At 38.9% G+C, this 25,293-nt stretch overlaps 2 protein-coding genes across 2 annotated transcripts; both read right to left on the reverse strand.

The window, feature by feature from the left end:
* Positions 1-51: 51 nt before the first annotated feature.
* Positions 52-5,761, reverse strand: eif3jb (eukaryotic translation initiation factor 3, subunit Jb). The gene is made up of 8 exons (XM_079339026.1): positions 5,650-5,761; positions 5,428-5,516; positions 3,305-3,362; positions 3,088-3,194; positions 2,874-2,970; positions 1,319-1,489; positions 1,150-1,223; positions 52-854 (listed from the first exon to the last, which is right to left on the reverse strand). Exons 1-8 carry the CDS (start codon positions 5,660-5,662, stop codon positions 726-728), a joined length of 738 nt encoding a protein of 245 aa, XP_079195152.1. The 5' UTR covers positions 5,663-5,761; the 3' UTR covers positions 52-725.
* A 1,008-nt stretch (positions 5,762-6,769) lies between these two features.
* Positions 6,770-22,554, reverse strand: strc1 (stereocilin 1; the record flags this gene model as incomplete). Its single annotated transcript, XM_079340356.1, has 26 exons — positions 6,770-7,594; positions 8,517-8,667; positions 8,872-8,969; positions 9,305-9,453; positions 9,585-9,727; positions 10,392-10,547; positions 10,650-10,825; positions 11,139-11,310; positions 11,531-11,621; positions 12,157-12,353; positions 12,484-12,619; positions 13,064-13,152; positions 13,252-13,387; positions 13,501-13,562; positions 14,227-14,367; positions 14,566-14,736; positions 14,826-14,864; positions 15,387-15,569; positions 15,679-15,808; positions 16,145-16,260; positions 17,013-17,199; positions 18,587-18,738; positions 18,902-19,012; positions 19,323-19,388; positions 20,195-21,025; positions 21,580-22,554. 26 exons carry the CDS (start codon positions 22,552-22,554, stop codon positions 7,512-7,514), a joined length of 4,941 nt encoding a protein of 1,646 aa, XP_079196482.1. The 3' UTR covers positions 6,770-7,511.
* Positions 22,555-25,293: the final 2,739 nt, after the last annotated feature.

Consider the following 25,293-nt stretch of genomic DNA (forward strand, 5'->3'; position numbering starts at 1 on the left):
GCACTCCTATGGTTTCAAGGATATTCCAGAGATGTATCAAGAGAATGGCTGTTAGGTTTTAAAGTCACATTTATTTTACTCGTCTATCCCTTTTACCATACAATGAATGTCATGTGCTCTCTGTAAAATTACAACTATTACTTACATGTTGCTTCGGTCTCAATTCACCCACATTAATTTGCAACCTTTGTAGAGATAAAGATGAATAATGTATTGAATAGTTGATCTAAAATGGCAACCAAAGTTAAAGATACTATGTACTTCCCTGTTAGAAACCCATCCAAAGGAAAATGAGACTTGTAATATACACATGACATTCTGGTTTAAGAGTTTGCATAGAAGCTTTTGTTTCTATGTCACTACACTTAAAACTGTAATACTGTATCTTCCATTTTGACAGGAGCAACATTTACTGGTAATAAAATTGACACCTGCAAAATTCTGACAACAGCAGTTATGTAATCTTCTTTGAAGCTCGGTCATCCAACATACTATATTGTTGTGTTTGTTATGAGTCCAGGCTGAATGAGAGAGAAAAGGCAATTCCATATGTATGAACAAAAAGAGTTGGTGAAACTGGATGCTCCCTGGTATAGTCTCTCTGGTCACTGAAGCAAAATGAAGGGGGCAATACATTTTCCAGGATGGCACTGGACAGGATGAGAAGGTACAGCGAAGTTTCTGAGGGTTGATAAGGGGAAAGGGCAGTGGTGATCGAGCCATTGTCACATGAAGTCTTCGTAGTCTTGGGCGTAGCCACCATCAAACTCTGCATAGTCGAGTTCATCTCTCATCTGTGCTTTCAACCCGCCTCCAGGTACAACTCCTTTCTTCTTTTTCTTTCCTTTGTTTTGCTGTAAAGGGAGAGTAATGGAGGGGAAAGATACTTTAGAATGTGTATATTAAATCCTGAACTACACATTAACTGCAATACGTCAAAATTAACAGATGTAATGAATCTTGAAAACACTTGAAAAAAATGCCACATAGCATAGATAAACTCAAATCAGTGTATCAGATCAATCTAACAGATATGGCACATTTAATTTCTCTGAGCACATAGATTGGCTAGGTGAACAATGCCCCCTCTGATTATTCACTTATGATATGAATTTATCTGTGTGAAAATACAAGCCTGCAGTTACTTACTTTTTCTTGTTTCTGTTTTTCACTAAGTAGGACTGACAAGGAATTACTTATTTTCTTCAAGTCCTCTACTTCCACTGTAAGGGGGAGAGGGAGAAATGTTATAGTTCAAGCATTTCCTTTGAATTGATACACTGATAAAGTGATTACGTACAATGGATGATGAACTTACATGAAATACAGAGTTCCCGAAACAATGAATCCAAGAAACTTGAATAATGCACAGATTTTTCAAACTGGGACATCTTTTCTTTCAGCAACTTTTCAAACTCTGTGAAGTCTTCTTTGGAAGAGGGACACATGGCGTCAATCCCACTGACACTGTTTGAAGTGCTGCTGACACCTGTAAAGAATAAATGAGAGGAAACATTATGCCTGTGAACACACTTAAACAATCAAAAGACAGATACAACTCCAGTGCTCTGCTTGTGTTTACACAAAAGATCTAGCTGAAGGGTGCACTGTTTGGTTTAATCTGAGAGGAGAGTAGTTACAAAATTGTACATCAGTAATGGAAAACAGGATTTAAACAGCAAACTATTTCAGAAAATATATTCAAATCCTCTTTACATGTAGTTGTTCAAAGTTATATTTGAATTAAATGTATAACCTAAAATACCATCATGTGAACTTATGACTGATGAAAGCAGCGTGGGTGGCCTGGGACACGTGGCAGAACATCTTAAGTTTTAAGCAGAAATGATTATTGGAGATATGTTATAGAAAGGGGTGAAAACATCCTTTCACTCATATGATGCCACTTCTTCCCAAGACCAATGTCTTTGCTATCCATGCAATACATAATCAGGATATTATTTTTGTATGAGACTGGCAGCATTTGTAACTCGTATGGATTAAAATACTTTGTATGGTCTTCGAGTGAATATAAAACTGTTTTGATAAGCAGGTTTCAGAGACCAAGTTCTTCGAAGTAACTCTGAAGAATAGATGGACTACTACAGCCTGAGGAAGAAAACACTTATGCTCTTCCAAAATCAAAAAATATCGCTGTGCCTGATAAAAACCAAACCATACAATACAGTTTCAGTTATGATCTCAAATTTTTATATAGCCTTGTTTTCATTTTAGTTAAAGGAAATAATGTTTACTTTTTTTGTTGTTGAAAGTGTTAAAAGTTAAAACTGAGGCTGAGCGCTCAACTGCCGTACTAAAGCTGGTAGGAGTGCAAACTCCACAAAGCAAAAACCGATAAGTGCTTAAAAAGCTACAGAGCTGAACACAATCTGCACTTTGTTGACTTTGCTGAATGCAGAGGAAATCATCAAACAGGACGACAGTTTAAAACTTTCTTCTTTCTGGGAGACCTCCATAAACAGACTGATCCTCATATCTCAGTGCAACTTATAGTCTAGATTTTGCTTTGTGTTTTGTGTTGTCTGTTGGTAAAAAAAAAAGCAAGGTTATATAAGCCTAAAGTCTATGTACAAAACTGCACACAAGCAGAACTCATGTGCTGCAGTATGGTGCTTTTTACAGTAGAACAGGACATCAGTCTGAAGAGGAAAAGCCATCATGCAAAGACTTCAGCTGTCCAGACTCTAACCGAGTATTACAGATCCATTAACTGCATACTATTATAAAGCCATGCAAGAGCTACACAACTGCATTTCTAAAATGAGATGTTATGTGTAATGTGTGCACATTAAGACATTTACTGTAAATACAAAATGAACATAGGATGAATTACTTCTTAAACTGATGCTTACCAAAAGCTTCTTTTGCGAGCTCCAAGTCGGCATCTTCCTGTAATTTCTTCACTCTTAACTTCTCTGCGAGTTGGTCTTCAGGTGTTAGATCTGCTTGCTATAGAAAAGATTTAAAAAGGTCAAAATTAAACATATCTAGAAATGACAGAGAGAAGATTAGTAATGTGTGTTACATACAAAAGGTCCACATATAAGGTCTGAAAAAAACACTCACGTTTTCTAGCAGCTCTTTCGCTTTGAGCTCCTGCTGTTTTTTCTTTAGTCGGTTTTCCTTCTCTTTGATCTTCTCACTTAACTTTTTCTTTTCCGAAACCTTTGTCTCTGAAAATGTAAATAATGGAATAAGATATGAAAAAGCAGATAACCATATTACATAGTAACATGCTATGCAATGCATTGCGTTCCTCTAAAACAAGAAATTCGATACATACCAGTTTTTGTCACCTCTGCTTTTTTTGAAGCATCTTCATCCTCATCATCCCAGTTGTCCTGAGATTTAGAAAAGACGTGGAAGTTTCATTTGCAAGCGAACTTTGTAAGACAATAAACAGACAATCTTTGGACCGATGCAACAGTAATTGCTAAAGCCCATAAAATACATTTTAATAACTATTTTGAACACATTTTAATGAGTTTTGCAACGCATACTCAGTGACTAATGCAAACCACAAACACCTGAACACAGAAACATCTAACATACGCAGTGTTTCCTACACACAGATGATACTCAGACAGATCACCCAGGTTTATTTACAGCCGCCCAAGTTTATTTGCTGACCTTTTTTCGTTCTTTATCTATAATCACAGTCAAAGAGGTGGAGTCTTGTATTAAAACTGACTTCTTATAACTTTCAGGTTTTCTGCAGCTGCAGATGTCCTGTATGCTCAGTTTACGATGACCAAACACTACGTTGTCAATAATATAACTCCACATATGCAAATCAACTGCTGTCTTAACGGAAGATCAAGATAAAGATTTTCAAACTCGGAATAATGTTATTGGAGCATCTTTATAAAACATACAGCTGATAAATATATCCTCAAAAGAGCAGAAACAGAATGGATTGAGGCAGCAGGATAAGCAGATGTGTAAAAAAAAAAAAAAAAAAAAAAGACAGGAGCAGACGTGTTTTTGTGTGTTACACACTAAAACACAAGGAGAAAAAATATATATTGACTTTCCTAATAAAAACAGAAAATAAACCACCGCCCCCATTGCACACCACCTCATCTGCCCAGATATAGCATTAATATGTGCTAAACAAGGATATGTAAAGGCAAAAATCACTGTTTAAATAAATCTAGCACTTTAAATACCAGTAACTGTATTTATGTACAGCTCAAATCAATTCAGCTATATAAAACCTGCTGTAAACCATGAGCGTCTATGCCAACAAGTATTCAAGACTTGGTGGGTCAGAGTCAATCCCTAACTTTAACACCCAGATACACTAGCAATTCAATTCAAATTCATCAATTCAAAATCATCATATATCTGTCTAGTTGTTTTGGGAGCTGGTGCTTATGTGAATTTATTCAATGTTATTAAATGTCTTCAAAATAGTCAGGGGTTTAACCTTTTTGAGGGTTACAGTTTATAAACATTGTGTTTACCAAAACATTTAACTCCGCTTGCTAATTAAATCACTATGGAGGACATGAAATCATTCAGTTCATGTGGTTGGACAACACATGCGACACAACACGGAAAAACTGAAGAGGCCTCTACCAGCACTTTCCCCGGTTTGACTTTTAGAGGTTTCTAGCCAACAACTGTGTGAACAGTGTGGCCAATAACCACCTGTATTGAAGTGTCAGCCGAGCAGCAGTGTCCTTACACACGCCTGTTGTTCAGCAGAAACTTCTAGGCCTATTCCTTAGTTGAGTCATCATCACCAGATGATGATTTCATCTGATTGCAGCTAAAGTTGGCGAGCAAAGCTAACGCCGCCTCATGTAAAATGTACCTCACACTGAAGGAGTTAGGGCAGGACAGAAACAAATACTAATCTCTTACAAACATGTCATGCGGCCAGTTTTGGGGGGAAATGATGGGATAACAGCCTAACACATCATGTGAATTCACCAAACCTCTTAAAGTTTAAAGACGCCATCGCCCGACGATACGGGAGCTAGCGAGTTGGCCCGGTTAGCTTCGAGCTACATGATCCCGTTATCAAACTTTAGCCATGCGTTCCGAAAAACTACGCCGCCAGTCTTCAAGCAAAAGGTTAATAAATCAACAATATGCGCATTATAAAGTGGATTTATTGACAAATATCAGCTGATCGGGTTCTATTTTGGGTGTTAGCGGTTCGTTGTTGGTTTTATAATCGTCTCGTTGCCGACGGTTGATAGAGCCACATGAGTTAGCTGTCGGCTAGCAGGTAGTCGACTCGGGTTCCAGGGCTTGACAGGCGGTGAAGCATGGTGTGAAAGCAGAGGGGACAGTGTTTAAACCCGGCGTTATCTTAACACGTCGACTTACAGCTGGTGTAACGATCCCCTACACCACAATTCCTGACCTTAATCCCGACTCATTCTGTTGGTTTACCTTAACCTCGTCTTCCTCGTCCTCGCCTTCCCACTTGTCGACCACTGCCGCCTTTTTAATCGGCTCCTCCACCTCGAAGTTCTCAGCGTCTGTAAGAAGAACACCATGAATTTCGTTAGGCCAATCCACATTTTTTTACGATCGATAATCTAGTGTTACAGGGTCGTATGAAACGACGATTGTGGGAACGGATGGCAAACAGAGAGAGCTATCGTTTCTCACCCCAGTCCGCCATGTTGGCTGTGTTGGTCGTGTTTGACAGGCTCGCGGTGCTGCGTTCAGAAACAGCTCCCAGCTTTCTGGACGTCACTCTGTCGGCTCAACTCCCCGATTCAAAACGACTTATGTGGCTGAGAATAACCATACATACAATAACCATACATCGTCAACATTATTTACGTTTCAATGGGTTGCATGTCAACTCATAGATACTTTAACTTTGCTAAAAGTTTATTTTTGCTCGTGATGGATTAGTGTATGCTTTGTCTATCACGTAAACATGAGTGTAAAGTCTTTACCTGCTCTTTTGTTACATTAAAAAAAAGAGTCAAATATTTAATGTTGCTGTTGTGTAAAGGTTCTTGGATAAATATAAATAATGATCTAGACCGCAGCACCACATTCAATGAAAATGTTCAAATTTTGACATTATGTATAGATTATTAATTAGGGACTATGGAATTGAAAGCCGTTTATAGGCTACATTATGTTTGATTTTCTTTGATGTATTCAATTTCTGAGTGTTTCTTTCTTTTGATGGCTATCCTGCTTTTAGCCGCTGTAACACTGTAGCCTACATGTCTCTGAGATGAAAAGAGGATTGTCTTATTTTATCTCATGTCAAACTAGGGATCCGGATTGCTTTCATAGTGAAAGTAAAAATTAACCCTAACAACAATTTTAAAAAAGAAGAAAAAGACAGGTAATCAAACGAATAACAGTGACTGAGCAGCTGTAAATAGCCTTAATCAGAGACATTAAATAAAACCACCATGAAAAAAACACTAGAAAAGCCTGTATGGATGATAAAACAGTGACAGTACCTAAATCAGTAAAAAAAAAAAATCGATTTTGTTTCAATGTTTTACTATGAATAAAGAGCTTTTATTCACTTTCTCATAATGCTTTCTCTTAACGTGATACTTTGTTTTTTGTAAAATTGAAGTTACTTTTCATAACGAATTCCCGCTTGGTAATAACTCATCACTGTGATCATTATCTACTTTTTTCTTATCTTTTGTGGAACTGTAAGTTAACACAGGTTGTCATTTACCATACATTACACTTAATACAATCCTTTACTCTAGAGGGACAAAACTAAATAAATAATCCATAAACAGAGTCAACAGATGGTCGTTGGTTTAATTTGTATAATATAGGACTTCATTTATCACACCAGAAAGTGTGCACAACAATACAAAACTCACAGCAACAATAGACTGCACGTTATCAATACTAATACCATCAGGTCTTATTGAGTATTCTGTGATCTTATTATTATTACTCACAACAAAAATATAAATGTAGCAAACATTTCTGCTCATACTATCACAAAAATATTGCATCATTTCACAAAAATATATAACTTTAAATAAAGTAATATAAATATATAACTATATAATTTTCAATTTGCAACACAAAAGATTTTCTTATAATAGCTTTATATCTGTTTTTTAAAATCTTGCAAGTAATGGGATTGTTTAACTGGGTATGGTTTACTCCCCGAAAAGGCTTAGGATGGGTTTATACAAGTTTATTAAAATAAATAGTAAAAAAGAATACATAAACATATAAATAAATAAACAGGTAAATGAATAAACCATGGTGGGCTCACTAGTGTAGAAATGTGTTGTTTTAATTCTTATTGTGGCCTACTGTTAATTTTGTTCATTTAGTGCTGAACGTTGGTGTTTCAAAGAGACAGCTACATAAAAAAAACCCGTCAATCTCATTCAATTTAGTATAAAGGCAAGCTGAAGTGCTGCCTGGTTTTGCACAGTTAACTGTGATCCTTGTTATGAGGATGAGGAGGTGTCTCCTGATCCAGCAGGGGTGAGTGGGGTCATGTTGCAGGGCAGATCGGGTCAGGGCAGGATGATCAGCAGCATCAGCAGTCCCAGTATGAGACACAGACGGCTGTGGCCCAGTGCCAACGCCAGTGACTTCCCTACAGTAAAACCAACAATTGTAGAGCCATTAAAAAAACAATCCTCTTGAATTATTAGTCTTCAACACAAAACACAGTGGAACTAAACTTTAAGATTACCAACAAGTTTCCAACCTTGGTTCACCTGAAGAACATTTCAAGAATTAGAGGACTTACTGTATGACCCAACATGACCTGGAAAAACATGTCCATGCTTTTGTCTTTAGTCGTCTTTATTACTGTCACAGTGTCTTTAAAGGTCAGCCCAAAAAACTGTAGCTGATCCAGAATGCTGCTGCTAGAGTCCTCACCAAAACCAATAAAAAGAATCACATCAGTCCAGTTCTGATGTCTTTACATTGGCTCCCAGTCTGTCAGAGAAAAGATTTTAAAATCCTGCTGCTGATTTATAAAGCGCTTAATGGTTCAGGGGTGACCTCCTGATTAACTACGAACCGTCCAGATCGCTCAGGTCGTCTGGTACAGGTCTGCTGTCTGTCCTCAGAGTCAGAACTAAACATGAAGAAGCAGAGTTCAGTTTCTATGCTCTGTATATCTGGAACAAAAGAAAATTGCAGGTCTGCTGAATCTCTCAGCTCTTTTAAATTAAAGACAAACCTGTTTACAGCTGCCTATTTTAATAAAGATTTTATTTTATTATTATTTTAATTTTTTTCCTTAAATTAATTTTATATAAATTATTTTTACTTGAACATATTTTAGGCTTTGATCATTTCAATGATTTCAAATGTTCTATTTTTTCTTTCCTCTGTCATGATGCTTTTGATGTTTGCTGAAGTTCCAGTTCACAATCAAACTCATCATTCAAATATTGTTGTAAAATCAAACACTTACAATCTCAAGGATCACATACAATACATATAATTGTGAAATAACTGAAGCAAACAAACTCTTCAATGTTTCAAAGGTTTCAGTGATTCACCTCTGAAGTCTACAGGCCGTGCCTCCCAGGGTGTCAGCACCAGAGATAAAGCTGTCTTCTGAACATCTGACATCTTAGAGAGCTGCTCCTCGGTCACAGCAGCAGCCTGCTCATAAAAGAACATGCTGATGTGTTTCTCGTTAAACACCACCTGGAGGAAATAAAACAAGCGGGGAAATGGAGAAACAGAGTGAGGGGTATTGACAGAGAAATGAGATTATTGCACCAATACAAACAAAGCTTGAATGCATTTAGAGGCCCTTTTATAGACTGTAACAATTACCTCTGAAAATATAAATTATATGTGCTTTTGGAAGAGATGTGAAGAGATTATGTTGTTGTTTAAATTACTTACAGCAAACTTGTCAGCTGGTATCATGGAGATAGCCTCAGGTAGGATTCCTTCTACTTGCATTTTCACCAATGCTGACATAGCCATGTCTGGGAGACCAGCTGTAAAAAGTTAAACATGTTGATAAATTAGAGTAAAGAAGCACTAAGCTTTCAGTGCTTTAATCCAGCAACACGAGTCACTTAATGCATTTAGAGGATTTCTTTAGAACAATAATAATACTAAGTGTGGTTAAAGTCGTGAGCACACATGGGATTTAACTGATCCATGCACATATTTTTGCAGATATTTGTGCAAGATTGACATCAACAATTGACAATGTTTATTTTCTACCATTTCTGTCAACAGTGCAAAAATGCAACAAAATGTAAACATTTTTATTGCTAAGTGTGAAACTTCAGGACCTTTTTGTGTGTTTTAAGTTAATGTAAAATACCTGCCAGAACTCCTATCTCAATGAACACGTCAGTTCCCCATGAACTTGCATATCCAAAAGCGAGTCTGTGAGTTAGCAGACTGAAGAAAGCCTGTAGCTGCTCCGCAGAGCAGGATAACTTTAGCTGACCCAGCTGGAGCACCGCCTTACTACAGCCAGCAGGGAGAGACACAGCACAGGAGGAGCAGGACGGAGGGGAAACGTTATCACATTACAGTGTCAAACATCAGCTGCTAAAAAACAGAAGGAATTAACATGTGAAAGTGTTTTATCTGCTCACCTGAACTCTACAGCATTGAACACATTTATCTCAGTGGTTTTAGCTCCGCACACAATGTACCCCATGGCCCCTAGTGTGCTGTGGTCAAGCTGACTTGGACTTTGCTTGGTGGAGTTTAAAATGGCAGTAAACAGTGCTGCCAGCTGTGATTAAAACAAGAGTTATGATTCAGACATGTTTTTAATCATACACCCAGTAGAGCCGGTCACAATAAAACAACTATAAGTGCCTGGCTAAAACTTGTTGCAGTTTGAAACAGAATCCTTGCAACATTACTTGTTGCATTAACTTTCTGGTAATTTTAAAGCTTGGGTTTGTTATAATCCTGAGATTATACTGAGAGGTGTTTCCAATATTCACTCTCAATGACATCAACAGGATGGACAAAAAGTTAACAAGGAAGTTTGCTTCCACCACTTTGCCTCTATGTCATAGAAATATCAATAAATACTAAATACATCAATGGGCCGCTTAAAACACCAAGGCCAATTGCAAAAATATTCACTCAAACCAGAATTATCAGATGTCCTTTTATTGTTATGATCAATTTATGTTTATATGTAACAGATGAAATGTAACTTTGTGTGGTTCTCAACGAGCAGCCATAGAGTAGCGTTTTAATTTAAATTAGCAAACAAACCATTAGAAGTGTTTAGTAATACTGCCTGACTTTAAGACACTCATTTAAACAATTAATCAGATCTTAAATTATTGGTTGTCACTTTGACTGATAAAAAAAGTTTAAAAAAAGTTATATTCCATTTTTAAATGGTGTGATGTGTCAACAGCTATAAACAAAGTATGTACCTGTCTGTTGTTCCATGCATTGATAGCACCCATAGCAGCGATACTCCTACGCTCAGTCAGTCTGAGTCTGCTCAGCTCCTCCAAAGAAAGCTCTGTCGCTATCCAGCCCAGCTGGGTGATCACAGATTGAGAGAAGGACGAGACAGGGCCGTATATCTGCACACACACACACACACAGGAGTATGTCACACTATATGAAGTGCGTAAAGACAGCAGAACCACAGGGGAAAAATGTCCCTTTAAGGCGTTGAATCTCACCTGTTTGACTTTCTCCAGCACCTGGCTGCGCTGGTAGGATGCAAGGAATGGGTCCTGACCTATAAGCTCCAGGCAGTTGGCGAAGGCTGATGTAGTCATGCTGGTCAGACTGCTGGAGGTCCAGGCAGAGGGAGCTGTAGTGTGCAGGATTTCACAGGTAGGAACCATGGGAGCCGCTGGCAGAGGACACAGATGGAAAAGTCAAATCATAAAATGTTGTAAAATACATATGACTTTATGGAAAATACATGATATTAACAGCATCCGTTTTAAATAATAGAATACACTGATGAAATAATAACTTTAAAAAGTATCATTTAAAGTAAAAGTGTGACGTTTGACCTGGAGAACCCAGGATGGTAACTTGAGCAACAGTTTATATACAAAACACAATGTTGAGTTTAGCGCTTCATATTTACACTGTACAAGTCCTTTTAAAACCCCCTAAAGGATTATTTCAAAGATTCTAGCAACAAAAGTGATGCTCACGTGACAAAAGATTTATTTTGAGGAAGCCGAGGAAAAACTGAAGGACAAACTGCTGCTTCTGAAAAACTTTCCTCCTGTCGTTCTCGTTTAAACAGTGGATCCCAACGTCCCCTCGTTCCCACTGCCGCTGGCTCATGAACAGCTTCTCTATCAAGCCCACTGTCATTAGATCCTGAAGGAACACAAACACACACACATACACACACAAACAGTTTGCTACAAAACAGGAACTTCACCACCTGATCCTCACACCTGCTGGAGATTTGACACTTGAGGGTTTATTTACAGCCTTTGTTGGCCTAACCTGCCGTGAGATCAGGTAACAATCCCAACACCTCACTGCTGATTTCTAAACATCAACTGAATCTGTAAAGAGACTGAAGTGGACTCACAAAAGGAATCTCCTGCAGTTTTTTCTCGGGAAGGAAGAAGAGGAAACGGCCCACCTGACTCACTGTGGTCTTGTTCCAGTTTTTGGTTGGACTGTGAGAAAACGAAAAGAAAATGAGTCTCAATGTGAAGGAATTCCACTTACATGTTTTAAAATCATACAGGATAAACCTTAAATTGAAAATCATTTAAAGGCTGATTTCTGATATCTGAAATTTTAGTTTCTTCAAGGATAATCAGACAATGTGATTAGTAGCTCACGTCACATCATATCATGGCAAAATAGTTTCATATACAAAAAGCCTGCTCCAAAAAAATTAAACATAATACAATAAAGGACAACCTTTTTAAAAAAGACGGTACTGGAGAATAAAGTATCATGAAAAACCAGATTAAGAAAACCAGATTTAAAAACAAATTGTGGTTAAAGCTGAAAAATGTTTTTTTTTATTTTAGCATTATTATGTATATATTTTAAATTTTCAAATTTAACATGTATATATATATATTTTTTTTTTTTTATGACGCCACAGTAGGTTGTGAAACCATTCATTAAACTCCCTTTATAAGGAAGCACTACAAATTTTGTGATTTTCTATTATATTTTTAAATTAAGCTGTTGAATTACCCAAAGGCTGCCGGATCTTGCAGTATACTAGCCACAGCGTCCATTTTGCTGCTGCTGAAGCAAAGCCCCTGGATATAATCCAGATTTTCCGTGAAGAAGCTTCGGTCGAGCTGAATGAGAACTAAATCCACCACAAAAGGTGCCATGATGCCCAGTGAACGAAACTCCTCCTCAGTGAACACGCCTGTGTACATGCCCTACAGAGGAAGAGTGAATTTTTTTTTTTTTAAAAAGACACAGGTCAAGCTGTAAAAATTACAAACCTTTCGCAATTCACTCAGAACTTTCTAAAATAGAAGAGTGACATCACAGTGTGGCTCTACTGACCATCCTCTCAACCATTTTGTCCACCAGCAGCTCCTGTTTGGTTCTAGCCAGCATGAGGAAGTGCTGAGGCTCCTGATTGATCATCCTCCTCAGAGTGTCCATCATATCTGTGGGAAACTTCTTAATAGTGCTCACGCTGCAAACATCACACAAAAAAGCAAAACAAATATTTTATACTTGTATAGTCAATGTCAATAGATAGCTTTTAAAAGCTCTCGTCAATATGTTAGTTCATTTCCTGGACGATGGGTTTACAAAAATATAGTACAGTTTGACCTGAGTTGCCTAAGTCTAGATGGACTGAAGAAATGCTCTCGCTAGATGTTTTTTGGTGTATATGGTTGAATGACTTTCTTTTAATATTGAGTAAACATGTTAAATACACAAATAACTCTGATGTCTTTCTAACAAGAAATGACATGTTGCAATATTTCAGTGAAGGTTTTTTGATATATATATTTAATACATCTGAATATTATGAGAACACAGTGATTGTGGATTAATTAATGGTCATTTGACTTCAATCACTCTACTTTTAAAGTGTTTAAATCGTTTTCATCAGAGGGAAATTAGTACTTACGGCATAGAAAGGGCAATCTCAGCTCCCAGATCTGTCAACATTTCAGAGAAGAACTCAAACTGATACAGCTCCTCAATCACACACCTTTTCTGTCCAGAAGAAGACAAATGATAAAAGATATAAAGATCACTGTATTTATAACAAGCAGACAGGCAGTAGACGGCATCATTAGAAATAGGTAATTGTACCACTGAGGTGTGAAGAGGACTGGGCTGCTGTCTGAGAAGGAGCAGGATTCTTCTCACTGCAGCAGACGAGGAATCAGCTCCAAAACGTTCCTGTAAGATGGTACAGCTCACACCTTGAGCCACTGTGCCCAGATTCCTGGTTACATGAAGAGATGAAGGTCAGTATATTTATATAAAGGTATAAAGCTGCAAAAAAACTTACAGACATAATGAAGAATTTGTAAAAGAGCACAGAGAACGAGTACTTACAGAAAATCTTGTCTGATTAGATTGGGTTTAGTCTCAAGCATCTCTTTGAAAATTGCAATAGCCTGGCGACAAAAAGAAAAACAAGGGTTCTATTTCATCCTTCCTTGAAGCAATACCTCTGGTGTTCATCCAGGATTCATAGAAATGTAGTTACATATGGAACTTTCATTTGTTTTTGTTGTAAAAGTCTAATTCATGCAGATGGTGTGACGCTCCCTTTCACAGGCGTAACAAGAACAGAAAATGGCAATCTGATATAAAGAGGGGTTTTGTCTGTGTTGCATGCAACACATCCATTCACAGTATCAGTGATGACATGTTTACTTTTGCTACTTCAACTTCATAATTTAGCAGCTTATCAAGATACTGTCATTTACACCTCAACATGACTAATAGAGGAAGCATATCTAATCAGAGGAAACACAAAGAGATCACAACACAAAGCCAACACTGAATATTCAGCCACTGAAATCCTCCAGCGAGGTATTGATCATCTACAACATGTTGGCTTTTACCCACAGACATCGAGTTGGCTTGCTTTATGTTAGGCAGGCAGGTGCCAAACACAGACAGCTCGTGTTAGCATGTGGAACCTGCAGTTTATGCACAGGAAGGGATGAACACAATAACCCTAGAGTGAGGTTAAGCGATGAGCCAAGGAGGATGAGCACAGTTTGAATGTTGAGTTTAGAAGCTACAACTGGTCTAAGATGGGCTGCGTGATACCTGCTGTGTGTTCCAGGATGTTGTGGAAGCAGTAGTGATATTGTTCACAATGAGACGGGTTCTGGGCATGACGCTGAGCAGAGGAGTGCAATAGAGCAAAGGCTCCACATCATCCAACCAACCAACGACCTCTGGGAAGCCCTGGTCAGAAAGAAGCAAACAAAGATCTGTGTAAGCTTAGTGATCAAAGATAGATGGATAGATAGATAGTCGGAATCTATGAAAATTATTGTTACAATTTTCTTTCAATTCTGTCTCAACATAAGGCCAATTCAACACTTTGAATTATGAATCTTAAAAGTAAATCTTTAAGTAAATTTCAATATGTTTATATTGTACCCAGAGCTTGGTGGCAATAGCATTAGCTTGAAGAGGGCTGAGGCCTGGAGTGTACTGGGCCATTGCAGGCAGGGATGACAGCAGCCTGTCAGAGGTTATGCTCAACAAGGCCTCAGTCTTCAGCCCCACAACGAGAGAGCCAAGCTGCTGCAGCTGATCTGTGGTTGTCAGCTGGGCAGAAGTTGGAAAAAAACAAACAAACATAGAAAAATGTCCGACATAAATTCCCATCTATCATATGCATTTTAAGAATTACTCACTGTGTTACTTGTGGACAGCTTGTCTATAATAATGGAACCCTGAAATATAAAAAGAAAAACAGAAAAGAAATTAATTGACATTACCTTTCAAGTGGAACTTTTAAAATAAAAGATGCTGAATTTCCCATTTGAACTGACAATATTAACAAAGTTCTGAGGATTTATGATGGGTTGAAAGGGTTGAAAAGATGTATCCTCTCAGGCGCAGAGTGATGTATAAAAGCAGGACAACAGCTGTGAGGCTAAGGTGAAAGTAAAAGGCTCCAGTTTAGACAATAGCTGAGGGCTATCTCACCTTAGGGAGCAGTTTATTTAAGGTTGACTTGCCTGTCAGCTGTTACTTAGGGCTTCAAGCCCCACCAGCTGCCAGGAAAATCATCTATGCACAACAAATAGGGGTTTCTCTAGAGAAAGGGACTGACCAAAGACCCACGACTGACACAGGATGATTAATTTACAAAGAAGAATCAGCCATTCTAAAGGTAGTGTTAAATGATTGTGGTTATAGAGGAAGATTTCCATAACTTCATTGTAGATTACAGGTTGATTGTCTTCCACTACCTGCACAGGGCTGAATGAAACTGAGCGAAGGATGGGGAGGATTGCGTGCAGCTGTGACGGTGTGAGATCCTGCAGAAAAGGCACACCCAGTGACGGCAGGAGGTGGGCGAGCTCTGCAAGACGATCAGAACGGAGCAAGAAGGGAACCTTTAAATCTGTGCTGTCCAGTAACAAACTGGAAACCTGGACAGAAGGTACACAAGCAAAAACCATATCTGAAATATTCTCCTTTAACGGAAACACACATATGAAAATCAAGAGTGACACCAACATATTCACTTTTTGTGCTTACCAACTGACTGGGCAGACTCAGTCCCTCATGTGTGCAGTTCATAACAATGTCTCTAATGACACTGAAGACCTCAGTATCTTCGTACTCAAGAAGGTCCTCTGGGTCTGCCAGGCAGGAGAGATTACCTAACCTGAAACCGTAAACACTGTTTCAACAACACACACTTGGGCACACATTTTGTGAGAAAGAAAAAGAAATTGCTCAGTATTCAGACCATTTATCAAAGTAGGCCTTTATAGGTAAACTCTTAGGATTCAGTAATATATCATATACTCACTGATATATTTAACATATTATGACATGTATAACTGTGCATGTAAGCAAAATAAAAAGTTGTATTACTATGAAGTCATTTACACCGTAATAAGTAATATTTTCTATATATGTCGCAGCCTGCGGATCGACATAAATTGAGGCATTATCTCATAAACCATTTATATAGACGGAGAGGTTGGACAGTCGTCACCTTGTAAGATCCTGAGCAGTGAGGTTTCTGTAGGTGCTGATGATGCTGTTAGAGATGAATTCCTGCTTTAGAGAAGTGAGTGTGTTTCTGTGCAAGACTTCCAGCCCGTCTAACAGCTGCAGACACACATGATGAAAGTTTTGGTGAATTTTAATACTTTTTTTCAATTGATACAATATAGCAATTTCAAGGTTATTGATGTTTAGAGTGTTAACCAGTGGTCACAAAATACAATAGGTATTTTTTCCTGACAAAGAAATACTTTTTTATTTTGACAAGTGTGTGTCAAAATACTAAGAGAATCGAGGGTGATTCAATTTTGTTCAGAAAAGTTAGGCATTTCAGAAAAGGCTCACTAAACTTTCTAGCGGAGTTAAAGTAACACAGCAAGATTAAATCCATCATTTGGACTATGGACCTTGCCCTCTCTTAAGCTCCCAAACATGCACATTAGATTTTGTTAGACTAATCTATTCATAAACCAAACGACTCAAAAAATGGTTTTAGAACTTAGCCAAGGTGCCTGCTGTAGCTTAAATCCATGAAAATCACTATATAATTGTGTAACTATTGTAGAGCGTGGGTAGACTTACTTATGAATACTTTCTTTTTAAATCATTGGTTATGAGTGTAAAGCTCAGTTGGCTTTTATCATATGATCATTCATTATACATGAGTTCCTGTCATTACTTATTGAACGTTAGCGACCAGGATGTGACACATGATGGTGGTGACAGGTAAAGAAGAAACAGTCAGTGCTTTATGACCATTATGTGACAGGTAACTCTGCTATGCCCTGAGGCTAATACAACTGAGTCCTGCCTTCTTAGGTTTCCCCTCCAGGTGTCAGAGCTCAGAGTCATGTTACCTGAGCAGGCAAAAGGTGCTGGAAGTTGTGGAAGGGCAGATAGGCGATCAGGTTTCCGGTGTCCCTGATGAGTGACTTATGACCTCTGGTGATGTCAGAGGGGGACATAACTTTGCTGAACCACAAGCCGAAAGCTCGCCTCTGCTCCAGAGTCATGTATTTTAAGTTTTTGTTGATGGTCTCCCTCCTAAGAAAAAAGAAATGAAAGAAAGGAAGAGTATTTTGGTTTTGTTTAAATATAATTTTCTTAGGAGGCTTGCATTGAAAGATTGCGTCAAACATTTATTATATAGCGGGATTAAAAAAAGTGCAACCTAGCAAACTGATTGGAAAATTTTAAAATTGCTAGAAAATGTTTTTATTATTTTCTTTTGTTTTTTACATCCTTTCCTTTTGTTTTTGAGAGTTGGGTGAGTGAATTGATACCATTTGAATGTCCCTCTATTAAGTATGAAAAAGCAACCAGGGAGCAAGCTCAGCTAATCTTAAAGATCAGAAATGGGGTAAAAAAAAAACAACCAAAAAAACAAGTTTACTCTTTTTTAAAGAAGTTCAATAACTGCTGTTATATCTCCTTTGCTGTTGTCAGTATAAAATGATAAAACGTTCTTCTGGATTATCCTTCGGACTGTCTAGTGGATATTTTGTGGCATATGGACAGACCAAAGCTCGCTGATTTAAAACCTTTTTTCAGTTTGGCTAAAGTCAGTTAAGCTAAGCTAATTCCTTGCAGATTCCAGCTACATTACTGTCTACATGTCATGGCTGAGTCACCTACAAACTTTGACAACAGAAACTAAATATTCAAAAGTGATTAAGGCACTTAAAGCATTTCAACAAAACGTTACATTTTTTAAATCAGTTATTTTGATTTAATCCAAAATCATGTTGATTAGCTCGGCTTTTTGAGTATAGGATTTAGGGCTCTCCATGTGATTGCTGTCCCACCGTTGGGGGGGAAGCAACTTTTAATGATTCATTCTTCAGCAGACAGAAAATACTTACAATAATAACATATCGTTAGTCCTTCCAGGATGAAATAAAGTCTGCTAAAAGTCTCCTTCCTTGTTCTCTGTATATGTATAATGCATGCTTCTGACATCCTAGGATGCAATGACACATCACTTCTAGCACAAGCCTCAAACCTGTGCTTTGTTCACATAGAGTAATTTAAACACATCCCGGTATTGAAAGAGAAAATCACAGGAACCAATTTGAAACAGATAAAAATTATAAAGGGCAACCTCTTTTGATGTCAGGATAGTCGATGTAAATGGTGCATAACACAATATGCAGGCTATCTTAAGAAAGACCCTTTGAAGCAGAAAAAGAACCCATTCAAACAAAATTGTTTCACACAGGCAGAATGTTAGAGTAAGCAGAATAACAAATTAGACAGGATAAAGGAGCTGTGGGATTTATTTGTCACGTTTTGACTGTTATAATTTAAATATGGAGTATACAAGAACAAAGGCAGCAAAATTATACTGCAGAGAGAATGAGTACTATGGTGATTATGAACATCAATGTTAAGGATTCAGTCATTAAACTGTGTAGATAACACCATCACTTACACATTGCTGTTCTGTAGTGAGGGCAGAGCCTGGATATCAGCAGGTGAGGCTGCAGCAAGCAGGGGAGCCAGGTGAGGGAACAGACCATCGTCTTTTACAAGGTGTGTCTGGAACAGCACTGACACCATGGTGGACAAGTACAAGTCGGGCAGCTGGGAAACAGAAAGAAACACATCCTGTGCGTCAAAAAACTAAATACAATGTACGATGCAATAAAGTCAGGCTATACTGAGGGCGAAGAGCCAAGAGAATCCACTATGAATCAGGAGAAGAATGCTCAATGTGATCTGTGTGGGTTTCACTGTGATTTTTCACCTGCAACGTATCCTTGTTTCTGTTGTAATACTCGAGGATCAGTCTGATGGTGGTGATGTGAGCTGAACTCAGCACTGACCTCAGCCTACTCAGTGGTATATTGAAGTACTCCTGACAAATGAACAACATAAAATAAACAAAAAACAGGAATGATAACAGGTTTAGATCATTAGTTTCTACAGACAATGCTAGGATCTGTGTGAGGATGTATTTTTAAAAGAGTTGTGTTTTAAACAACTAAAGTCTAAAAAACTAAAAAACATTTTTTTATAATTTCTACAGAAAAAGTTGGGCCAACTTGTAAGAAAAGGACTAAGTCCCTGTCAAAGTCAACAGAATTTAAGCTCTGGCGATTATAAATGTCTTAAAATTATTCTATGGAAATTTATGAAAAAGCTTTTCAAGGTTTTGTTCGAATCACCTTGATGACGGAGGATTCATCACTAGAAGCGCCTCTGGCTGTCTGCATTAAGCTGGTTAAGACCCTCTGCACAAAGAAAACACACAAACATACATACATACATACATATACAGGGTTGCGACAGTGTTAACATTGTATTGGTGGCACCATATAATCTGTAAGCATGATTTGACACAACGCTGTGATTGTTAAACCAACTTTTAATTAAGAGATTACACCTCATAAAGAGGATTCATTATGTCACGATTGATGACAGGAGCGAAACTGTAAACTAGCCACAGACAGTCAGATGACTGCAGGTCAGCTTCCATACGATGACACTAATGGTAACTAATATGGATAGATAATTAGAAAAAATATAGTTAATTCATTGTTCTCTACAGAAACAGATTCTAAAGATGAGTAAGAATCTCCAGTCACACATGAGTACGATTGATCCTGCAGAATAAATTGACACAAGTCTGGTCTTTTTTAGGATTAACCAGAGATCTGTTTATATGTAAAATTGAAGATAAATATTATATGGTAGCAATAGTAAAATGTATTACTTAACATTTACTCTGTACCCAAGACAGTCTGTGAGGTAAATGAACATCTTTTTTGCCCTTCTTAACACTCGTTCTCTTCAATACATTTATATGACTGTTTTACATGTCGAAAGCCATTGATATAGATACGGATTAAACTACCCAGAGGAAGAAGAGAATACTTCTTATTTGCGACCCACTGACAATCGTCAGTCAAATGCTACTAATGCATCAGTAGTAACAAACAAGGGGAATTGTTTGTCGCTGACGGGGGGGAAAAAAAACCCTTCTGACAGCTTTAAACTTTAATTTTACAAAGAAGTACTGCCCAATCAAGCTACTTACCCCAAAGCACTGCAGCAGCACCCTCTTTTTGTCAAAGTTGTCTTCGCTCTCAAGATAGTGGACAACAGATGACAACACACTTAGTCTTATGTTCTCACTGACATGCAGCGAGGTATTTTGAACTTCCTCCAGTGCCAACAGGATCACGACAGTGGTGCTGACTGCCTGTTCCAACACAGTGGCGACTGGTGGAGTCAGCAGGAGCTTAACCCTGGACCTCATATTCTCCACCCAGCAGTGCACCATCATCTGTAGAGCCATATTTTGACTGGCCCCGGGCTGGCAGGCGGAGGAGAGGTCAGCTGAGCAGCTCCAGTTGAAGCGGCTCAACAGGTTCCTGGCCAGGCAGAAGTTAGGCTCCATGGTGGGGCTGGTGTTGCTGTTGTTGTAAATGGTCGTGTAGTTTGCGTAGGTGGTACACATGTTGTCCACCCACACACTAGACGGTTCCCGTGAGAGCAGAAAGAGAAGCCTAGCATCAGGGCAGATAGAGGAGATGAAAGTTGGCTGGTCGTGCTCCCAGCAGAGAGTGAGGAGAGCTGCATCAGGAAGAGATACACTCCAGCTGGAGTACTGGCACTGCTCTGCGGGATTAAAGCCAGCCAGGCCTTCTCCCTGCCCCGCTCCTCCATCAGGAGGGACCCCTGAGTTTGAATGGTTCGCACAGTGCTGTAATAACCAGGTGTTGTCCTGATTGGCCAACAGGTTCTGGAGGACTGTCTGATTGGAGCAGACTTTGGTGGTGAAGTTAAGCGGGTCTGTCTCAGCACAGAGAGCAACCTCAGTCATGTCTACAATGATGGGACGAGTCCATTCCGTGTACTTGCACACCTAAAGAACAAATCAATTAATACATCTGAATACAAATAGTTTGACAGGCTTGATTTGCAACAACTGCCAGGAATATATCCATGAGGAGAGATAAACAGCAAATTCAGAAAAAAAAAACATTTGTCATAACAAATACATTTATAAAAAACAAATATAACTTTATGGCTTTGTTTGTGGACTGATAAAAACGCAATCTGGAGCAAGAAATCTCTCCCTGTCTGTCATTTAAAATGAGCCATTTCCACTTAGCATCCTCTGCAGGATTGGAGCACTTACAATGTGATGCCTGGATTTGCAGGCATTTTTCTTGTCACATTTTACCATTCATTGTTTGTCTGTTTGCAGTCAATACATTTCTGTAAACTTTTTGAATAATGCTGTTTTAACACAGCACATTTCTGCAGTTGTATTTTTCATGTTTATTTGTTTATTGTTATTATTGTTATTTATTCTACTAATTGAATTGACAGTGCTCCTGAATTGGCATTTTCAGATGTTGAAACAGGTTTCCCCTTGTCAGATAGCATTGTTTACAGTTACACAAAGTTTCTTACCTGTGGTAACACAGCTATTTCCTCTATTTCCTTTTCCCTGCAAAGTGATGTTAGCCATTTGTTCTGTGGGTTTTTTAACAACTTTTCAAACACGGATGTTTTGCAGCAGACGTTCTCCTGGAAAGCGAGCTGATCATGCTGCCAACAGAGGCCAACCACTGAGTCGTCCACTTGTCGTTCTCCCCACGTCTGATAATCACACCAGCTGGCTATGCTGAAGTGCTCGGTTGGCACAGGGTGTATTACAGTGAGAGAGGCTTCACAGTGAGTTTCAAGCCAGGCATTCTCCTGATTGAGCAGCAAACTGTTCAGAAAGGTTTTGTTAGAACACACCTCTTGGGTAAAACCAACGTGATCGAGCCTGACGCACTCCGACAAAACATCAACGGTAATATTCATTACATTGTGCCACTCTGAATACCGACAGGACTGTAACATTAATGAATCCATGTCAGGGGCCAGTGGTGGAAGGGGTAATGCTGTGCAGTTTGGTATTAAGCGTCCATTTTCATGGTTGGAGAATAACAACATGAAGAATCCAACATGCTCACACATAAGCGCTGTCAGTCTGGGACCGTCTAGGCTTGTGCAGAACTCCAGTAAGAATGGGTTCACTGAAGGCTGATCCATCCACTGCTCATAGACGCAGAACTGACTCACTAGGTACGCAGAGTCTGCAGAGGAGTTGGCACAGTAGCCATACAGCCAGCTGTTCATCTCCTCTGACAGTAACTTCTTCATCAAGGGAGCATTGTTACACACCTGCTTTGAGAACTCCTTGCGCTCATTATCACTACAGAGCGACACGAGGACAGGGTTAACCTCCTCATCTTCTAACCAGGTGTTGTAGTTACAGGCCAGCTGTCGGAGGTTGGAAGCTTCTCTGGCTACTCTAGGTAGTTCAGAGTGAGGGAGAACGGCCTCAGCAGGTGGAGAATGTGCGCAATCAGATGACCTGCTAAAGAGCGGAGACATCAATGCTTGAATCACATAACACGTGTTGCTCCACACCTGCTCAACCTGATTAGCGCTAAGGGAGCTCAGTTCCCGGCAAAAGGTGAGGACAGATGTTGAGGATCCCACTTTCGAATCTTTGAGGATGTCTGCACACAGTGTGTCGTTAAGCTTAGCCAGATTGTGGCGATCACACTTAAGCAGGATGTCCGGGTAGTCATCAGTGTAGTCTTTTGACTCGGAGACGCTGCGTTGCAAGGGGACACTTTGAGGATTCGAGCACTCTGGTCCTGGATATGTGCATGGAGGCTGTTCTGGAGCCAGGAAGACATCTAGAAGGATGTCAATGATGGAGATACCAAAGGACCAGCTCACGTTGTTGTTAATTCCCCTGAACAAACAGGCAGTACATTCTTATTAGATTATTTCAAAAAGAGTAATATTGGCTCAAATTATTTAATAAGATATACTCGGGAAGATTCTGGTTTTTTTTTTTAAATTTCTCTTACCCATGGGGGGAATTTTCTGTCAAAAACACAAATCTTACCTTTCAGAATTTTAGCACCAGACATCGTATGTTTTTTTGAGATCTAACAAAACAGCCTGTTGTTGTTTTATTGTAAATCATCCATTATTAAGATCTGTCTTTGCTATCAAGCATCATCATTTTGTTATAACTGGCAAAGTTATGAGCAATAGTGAAGCGTAGATGCATTATATAGCTTGAGGTGTGACAAATCAATCAATCTCAGTTCAGACTAATCTTTTGTTTAATCTCGAACATTGTTGCAAACTACAGAATTTGATGGTGGGAAATGCTCTGCGAGAGGCACATTTAACTTGTGACTTTCGCTGCTAGTAGTGGGGAAACTCTAGTGAGAAGCTTTATGATGGAAAAAGGTTTGTGTGTATAAAACTGATGACATACCACATAATAAGCTGCTTGAGATCTCCTGCAGAAGAAGTGAAAGGAAATTAGAGATGTACATATTATGAATTACAGTTTAGGAAATGATATGGCCCTTTTCAATTATTTATATTAATGAAAAATAATTATTACCTTGCTCACAGGTCTCTTTCCCCTCCAAAGATGGTATCCTAACACCAAACTGTAAAGCTATTTTGAGATAGTCCATAGGAATTTGCATGAACGTTGCCAAGAACTCCGAAATGTATGTCACAGCAACATCCACAAGGCTGCTCACAGCACCCATCAAACTCCCAGAAAGAGGGAAACTTGACAATATCTTTATTAATGTGTTCTGAAAACCATCTAATGCTGCTGATGTTGATTCCCCAGTCCTAAGGTACCCACTCAGGAAGCTAGTTGACCCTCTGTTAGGGTTCAGTGTGGTGCACGTCTGTGATCGCAGAGACGACAAAACGCTCAGCAGCGGCTTTCCGAGCTCCAGCGACACAGTCTTTGTTAGCTCTGCCTCCAGGCCACAGTCCTGTCTGCCAGAAAGAATACACACTAATGTTTTGGGGAGGTCATCCAGAAACCTGTCCCTCAACAGAGGCTGAAAGACAGCGTACAAATCACTGAGAGCTTGATAATACGCGTTTAAGTCCAGATCTCCTGCAGCGTATGTAGCGCTAAAGCTCCGTTTATTTACATTCTGATCAGACAAAGAGAGGATTTCATTAATAACTTTCTGGATGTCTTCCTCTGATATGGAGGCCTCGTCAGGAGAATGGTCAGTTGTTCTTTGTATCCATTTGGGTTGTGAATAGACTTGTTTGACATTACAGATGATGCCTGTACAAAAGAAAACATACAAACAGGAAATAGGACTCATCAGGCTGATGCACTCCAGTGAAAAAAAAATCATGATTAACCTGTTTGTGCTGCATTGTTTGTTTTGAAACTCAGAAGTCCCTATAGTCAGGTAGTAGGCCTTTTTTAATTGGATTTTCCCAACATCAATTGGGTATGTAATCATTAAAACCCCACTGAGTTTGACTAAACATTTTCCAGTGGGAAAATATCAAATTTTCAATCACGAAAACGGTACTTTATATTAAATGTGTCTAGGCAGTTTCCATTTTGGTTTTTAAAATCATTTGTTTACTTTTCAGATTAAGGTATTTAACGTCAGAAACGTCAACAACTAAAATTTGGTCAACATGTCTAGCTTTGCTGCTCTTATATTTATAATTTCACCAATTTAACAGCTTTGTATTATGTTAAATACATTTATAGGTTTAGAGATCATAAAATAAATAGACTTTGAGTCTTTCTAAAAAGTGACTTTAAATGTACCTGATAGGATGCAAACGATGCAAGCAGCTGCTGTCGACCACATCGTTAGTGTCCTCAATTAAAGGTAACTCCAGGTAATAAAGATAAATCCAATCTGTTTTCTCCTCTTGATGCAGTAGCGATTCTCAGCTGAGACAGACCGGGCGAACATCGGGCTTCATATTTGTTAACTAAACAGAGTCAGTAAGGTTTCCCTTCAAACTTCATCTTTAATCAGCAGGTGGAGGCGATGATCCATCTTCACGTCAGCGCGTTCCCACAGGCTCATCTCTTCCTCCGAGGCCATCTGAAACTCTACCTCTGGTCTGAAGCAGCGTAATTAAGGACACCGCTAAAAGGGGAAAAAGTAGGTGCGAAATGAGGGCTGTGAAACGTAGAAGGGATTTCGGCAACAAGCCCGGACCGTCGGTGCTGAATTATTGATGAAGTCTGTTGATTAACTCCTTTGCGTGAAACTTGAGCCGCACACGAGGAGCCAGAAGACAGCAGACAGGCTG

Source organism: Symphodus melops, assembly GCF_947650265.1.
Source record: "Symphodus melops genome assembly, chromosome: 3".
Classification (NCBI taxonomy): Eukaryota; Metazoa; Chordata; class Actinopteri; order Labriformes; family Labridae; genus Symphodus; species Symphodus melops.